A 6,649-nucleotide genomic window follows, 5' to 3' on the forward strand; every position below is an offset into this window, starting at 1 on the left:
TTTTTTTTATTGAGTTTAATAATTAAAATATTCTTATTTTTATCGATTAACGAAATAGACAAATATTTACATTTAAAACAAATTCAAAATTTAAAATTTAAATTGACAAAATTAAAAATTCAAGATATATTTTGTGATAAGTGTCAAATCTTAAATTTTTAAAAAAAAAAAAAATAATTTTCCCAAAACAGTAAATAAAGAAAGAAGTGATCATACATATACATATTTACAATGCATACACACCATGCACTCCACCAACCACCACCGCTTCAAGTTTGACGGGTAAAAAAACAAGAAAATATGATGCATCCTCCTCGCATTAGAATCCCACAAAAATCACACCTACGTGTCAACAATCCTACCTGTCAGCTTACAATTGAATCCAACGGCCAAGAAAATGTTTCAACTAACACCCCCAGCTTCTCACCCAACACTCTTTGAGACGCACCTTCTATTTAAACTTAAACAACCCCCAAAACTGGTGAACCACCCTCAGCCTCAGCCTCAGCCTCAGCATATATTCATTCATTTAGTATATATTGAATTGATTTCCCATTTCACATATATTCATTTAGTATATATAACCCATCTCATCTCTCTCTAAATCCCTCTTCATTTTCGTTGCTCAAAAAAACGTTTTCTGTGTGGTTTTTCTGTTGACGATGGAGTTTTGTCACGAAAATGGCAACGGGCATGGCCACGTGATTAAAGATCCATTGAGTTGGGAATTAGCCGCGGAGTCAATGAAGGGGAGCCACTTGGATGAAGTAAAAAGGATGGTCAGAGAGTTTCGCCAGCCGGCCATCCGCCTAGGCGGGGAGACCCTCACCATTTCTCAGGTGGCGGCCGTGGCGGCGGGATGCCTGCCGGTGAAGCTCAGCGAGGCGGCTAGAGCCGCCGTTCAAGCAAGCAGTGAGTGGGTTATGGAGAGCGTGAATAAAGGGACAGATAGTTATGGCGTTACCACTGGGTTTGGTGCTACTTCTCATAGGAGGACTAAACAAGGTGGTGCTCTTCAAAAGGAGCTTATCAGGTGAAACATTATTTACTTATATATATAATAATTGTCCTCATTCTGTGTCCTAATAACAAGATTAGTGGATCTTAATCACAATTAGATTTCGTTTCCCTCGATTCGGTAATTCAATTCACTACAAAAATCTTAACTCATTTGGCAAACGCTTGTTCTCGTTTAGCAAGGGCTTTTTTAATTAATTTTTTGATTTTTTTTAATTTTTTTAGCCTAAGACTTTTTTTGGTTATTTAGGTCTCGTTTGGCAAGTGTCCCTTTTAGTTAAAAAGTTAAAAAACTACTAAAAAAATTAAAAAGTCAACAATTCATACCAAAAAGTCATTACAAACATATAGTTTTTTTTACATCACATTTTAGGCCTCGTTTGGGAACAGACTTTTTTAATAACTTTTTGATTTTTTAGCTAAAATGTGATGTAAAAAAAATTAGTATGCTTGGAATGAATTTTTAACTTTTTACGAAAAGATGTGCAAAAAGTAGAGAGAATAGGAAATCTTTGACTTTTTGATATAGGTTATTAGTTTTTTGATTTTTTTAATAATTTTTTGACTTTTTAGTTAAAAAAGTTTCTTGCCAAACAAGTATTTTTGTTTGGCTTTTTGACTTTGGAATGATAAATTTTTTTTTTTGTCTTTATGTGATTTTTGTCCTTTTATAATTTATTTATTTATTTATTTATTTTTTCGCCCAACTCAAAAAACAAACAACCCCTTTGTAAAGTCTATAAATAAATAAATAAATAAGAATGTGCCTAACAAATTAATTTTTTCCAAAAATAACCTTTTTGTAGATTTGTTTTTAATCAATAATGGGGAGCTGTTTATAACTTTTCTTATTTTGAAAATCTACGTCGGAGTGTTAGGTCTTGTTTGGTTTATGTTTTTCAAAAAATTTTAGAAATTTTTTTTTATAAATAAGTTTTCAAAAGTAATCAAACTAAACAAATTTTTCCAATTTTTTTTTCCAAAACTTGTTTGATTTACAAATTTTCCAAGCAAATGTCTCTCTCATACACATTAAATCAATCACTTTTTCCAAAACTTTCTCTCAAAATAATTTTTCAAAACATCTTTTGAAAAAAAACCGAACCAAGCAAATTTTCATATTTTTTATCTCAAAACATGTTTCTCAAATACAAACCATCAAATACAAACCACCATTTATGAGACAAAAACTGCTTAAAAAAGTTTTAAAAATTGATTATTAAGAATTTTTAATTTTTGATTATAACATCAAATAAGTTGTACGTTAGCTTTAAAAAGTAATAATTATATAGACAGTTGTGAGGTTAGGTGACATTCGGTGGTTACATTTATGTAGATATCTAGTGGCCATGAAATGTCCCAAAATTTAATTCATGATCTGCCCTTGTGACAAAATTACCCTTTTGGCCTTATCCCAAGATAAACAAAAATGATTAGTTATGAGAAGGATCTTTCATTCTGTTTTGTAGGGAGCCAAATGCAGAAAAAAAACTCCAAAAATATACCAATTAGGTTTTAAAAAATTATCAAATTGACTCATCTAAGGATTGTCTGTATGTACAACTTTATGCAAGGGATAGTCTTAATTAGTTTACTGCATAATCCCAAAAAACTTTCGGCAAACAGAACATTTTACAGAAATTTATACATACACTCACAAAATTGCATTGAAAAATGTTAGAGATCTTAAAAAATTTATTAAAATTTTTATCAAATGTCTCACATAAGTGTAGAATCTACACTATGTAAGTCTCATATAGACTCCATACCTATGTGAGATATTTAATAAAAATTTTAATGAATCTTTTGAGATCTCTAATCTTATTCAGGTTAAGTTTGACATCTTCAAAAAAAGTTAAAAAGTCATTATCTTATTTAAGTCATATCATCTTATTTAAATCACATCATCTCTCTACCACAACACTTCAAACTCAACCCATATTTCATAAAAAATTAAAAAATATACTCCCTCCGTCCCAAAATAATGGTCCCTTTTGGGGAATCCAACTTTTTTTGGTAGTACAATTATTATACTTTTAAAAAGTTGGTTTTCCAAAATTACCCTTTGATAGTACACTTTTTTGAGAATATCAATGTCATAATTGTACTTTTTATATTATTTATGAATTTAAAAGAAGGGCAAAATGAGAAATTTATATTATTTTTGTACTTGATTTTTGAAGAGGGACTAATATTTTGGGACAATAAAAAATAGAATAAGGAACTAATATTATGGGACGGAGGGAGTACTTATTTAGAACATTCCAAACAACCCCTTCATTACATTTGGCCCTTCGATTAGAGGTGAGCTCTAGGTTTGCAGGAGTGTCTGCGCAACTTTCTATGCAAACGTTGTACGAATTGCTTAGGTGGCTTTGGATGTTACACGATCACGTGACTCACGCCCAAACACCCCGAAAAATGATTTGCACCCCCAATTTTGAAGACCCCCAGTGACCCCCCAGCTGATGTGGCAGCACGTGATTGGTTGAATTTTTTTTTTTTTTTTTTGGATTTTTACTTGGTCTACAGTCTCCCACGTGGAGTGGGGGTGCTGGGGTCAACCCCAACTGGGGGTCCCCAGCACGGCTGCAAACACCCCCCAACAACATCAAATAATTTTGGGTAAATTATACTTATTTCTCTTAAAATTTAAAAAATAAAAATAAATGTAAACTTTAATTTTTAATATAATTATATTAACATCACTTTTAATAAAATTAAAATGATCAAAATTAATACATGTGATCAATAGACATTGAAATAAATAAAGATAAATATACATTTTAATAAAAGTAGTTGACAATATTATTTTTTTATTCGTATAATTAACAAATTATTAATAAAAATAAGTTTAATTATTATGTAAATTAAACCTTTAGAAGAGACTATAGTGTAAGTATAATTTATATGAAAAGTGTGGAAGGTTAACTGTAATTTTAAAAATTTTATGGGAGGAATAAATTTTCATGTAAAACAATGCAATGCAATGCAATACACGTGGTTAGTTTTTATTTTTACTTTTATTTTTTTTGGGCGAAGATATGGTTAAAAAATGTGGGGGAGTGCAATGAAATATGGGCTTGGAGGTCAAACTGGCATTGAAGTTTCCCCAACGAATAATTTAGTGGCTGTCCTTTTTTGAGCCAGTTATTACTAAACTTACCAAATTTCATGGCATAAAACTTCCTAGATTTTGACTATGTTTTGATAAAACTGTCTTTAGTAAAATAATAATAATAATAATTTGTGTCAAAATTTTTTTTTTTTCTTTTTTCAGGTCTCCCTAATCTGGAAGAATTTAAAAGTATTTTTTTTGTTAAATTCATTGAAGACAAAAAAAAAAAAAAGAGAGAAAAATTTTTATTATTTTTTTCCAGGTTTTTTAAATTATTATTTTTTTCTTGCAACAGATTTTTGACAAAAGTGTTTTCTTGCAACAGATTTTTGAATGCTGGAATATTTGGAAATGGGACAGAGTCATGCCACACATTGCCTCACTCATCTACGAGGGCTGCAATGTTAGTGAGAATCAACACACTCCTTCAAGGCTACTCTGGCATCAGATTTGAAATCCTTGAAGCCCTCACAAAACTCATCAACCACAACATCACTCCATGCTTGCCTCTCCGCGGCACAATCACCGCCTCTGGCGACCTAGTCCCCCTATCTTACATCGCCGGGGTTCTAACAGGCCGGCCCAACTCGAAATGTGTTGGGCCCACCGGAGAACCCCTTGATGCCACTGAAGCATTCCGTCGGGCCGGTATTGATGGCGGGTTTTTTGAGTTGCAGCCCAAAGAAGGCCTTGCACTTGTCAATGGCACAGCTGTTGGGTCTGGATTGGCCTCAATTGTCCTCTTTGATGCCAATGTATTAGCCGTTTTGTCTGTAGTTTTGTCAGCGATTTTCGCCGAGGTTATGCAAGGGAAACCGGAGTTTACGGACCATTTGACACACAAATTGAAGCACCATCCTGGCCAAATTGAGGCTGCAGCTATAATGGAACATGTTTTAGATGGTAGTTCTTATGTCAAGGCAGCCCAAAAGTTGCATGAAATGGACCCGCTTCAAAAGCCCAAACAAGACCGGTACGCTCTCCGAACCTCCCCTCAGTGGTTGGGTCCACTGATTGAAGTCATTCGATCATCGACCAAGTCCATTGAGAGGGAGATAAATTCGGTGAACGACAACCCCTTGATCGACGTGTCGAGGAACAAGGCCTTACATGGTGGGAATTTCCAAGGCACCCCAATTGGTGTCTCAATGGACAACACTAGGCTGGCTTTGGCATCAATTGGGAAACTCATGTTTGCACAATTTTCAGAGCTAGTGAATGACTTTTACAATAATGGGTTGCCTTCAAATCTGTCCGGTGGCCGAAACCCTAGCTTGGATTACGGATTTAAGGGCGCAGAGATAGCTATGGCAGCCTATTGTTCTGAACTCCAATTTCTTGCTAACCCGGTCACGAACCATGTCCAAAGCGCCGAGCAACACAACCAAGATGTCAACTCTTTGGGGCTAATCTCCTCACGAAAAACAGCCGAAGCAATCGATATCTTGAAGCTCATGTCATCTACCTACTTGGTTGGGCTTTGCCAAGCCATTGATTTGAGGTATTTGGAGGAGAATTTGAAGAACACAGTGAGGAACACAGTAAGCCAAGTGGCTAAGAAAGTCCTCACAATGGGCATCAATGGGGAGCTTCACCCTTCAAGGTTTTGCGAGAAGGACTTGATTAAAGTTGTTGATCACGAGCACATTTTCACATATATCGATGACCCTTGCAGTGCTACATACCCATTGATGCAAAAACTAAGACAAGTCCTTGTCGATCACGCTTTGATCAACAACGATGACACCAAGAACATGAACGCATCCATCTTTTTAAAGATTGGAGCTTTTGAGGAAGAATTAAAGACCCAATTGCCAAAGGAAGTTGAGTGCACAAGAAGTGCTTTGGAGAGTGGAAATCCAACGATTCCAAACAGGATCAAAGATTGTAGATCTTACCCATTGTACAAGTTTGTGAGGGAGGAATTGGGGACTGGGTTTTTGACAGGAGAGAAGATCGTGTCGCCGGGTGAGGAATTCGACAAAGTTTTTACTGCGATTTGCAATGGGAAGATGATCGATCCGCTGCTCGAATGTCTCAAGGAATGGAACGGTGCTCCTCTTCCAATATGTTAAGATCATCATGGACCAAAAAATTGTTCAAATTTCTGTTATATTACTGTTACAACTGTTTTTGTAATTTGGATTATATAATGGGATTACTGTCATTAGTCTTTTAATATTAAGCTGTGTCTTTTTTATTTTTTATTTTTATTTTTACTCTTGTATTTTTTTTTTTTTCTGAATTTATGTACAGCAAGGATTCTAGTTTTTTGGTTCAGGTTTTGATTTGCAACTTTGACCTACTTGGTACTGTTTTCGATTTTGTTTTCATTTTCTTGGAAACAATATTTTGACAAACTGCTTTGAAGAAAAAAAAAAATCTGAAAGCAGAATATTTTAGTTTTATTTAATGAACTATAGTTTCTTTAAAATATTAATTATTGTATTAAAAAATATATATTTATTTAAAGAATGAAAGAAATAAGCAAATGTCATGTAGAGCTTATTGTAA

General features: G+C 34.1%; 1 protein-coding gene across 1 annotated transcript; it reads left to right on the top strand.

Moving 5' to 3' along the window:
• The first annotated feature begins 439 nt into the window (after positions 1 to 439).
• On the top strand, positions 440 to 6,415 carry LOC114302746 (phenylalanine ammonia-lyase). Its single transcript, XM_028247817.2, has 2 exons — positions 440 to 1,033; positions 4,461 to 6,415. Exons 1-2 carry the CDS (start codon positions 663 to 665, stop codon positions 6,208 to 6,210), a joined length of 2,121 nt encoding a protein of 706 aa, XP_028103618.2. The 5' UTR covers positions 440 to 662; the 3' UTR covers positions 6,211 to 6,415.
• Positions 6,416 to 6,649: the final 234 nt, after the last annotated feature.

Source organism: Camellia sinensis, chromosome 12 (assembly GCF_055761805.1).
Source record: "Camellia sinensis isolate YWXY chromosome 12, ASM5576180v1, whole genome shotgun sequence".
NCBI lineage: Eukaryota > Viridiplantae > Streptophyta > Magnoliopsida > Ericales > Theaceae > Camellia > Camellia sinensis.

Bases quoted from the DNA above. Each gene is read 5' to 3' on its own strand.
- LOC114302746 (XM_028247817.2), top strand. From the start codon at position 663: ATGGAGTTTTGTCACGAAAATGGCAACGGGCATGGCCACGTGATTAAA. The intron at 1,034-4,460 runs GTGAAACATTAT...TTCTTGCAACAG, and splicing joins CTTCAAAAGGAGCTTATCAG to ATTTTTGAATGCTGGAATAT.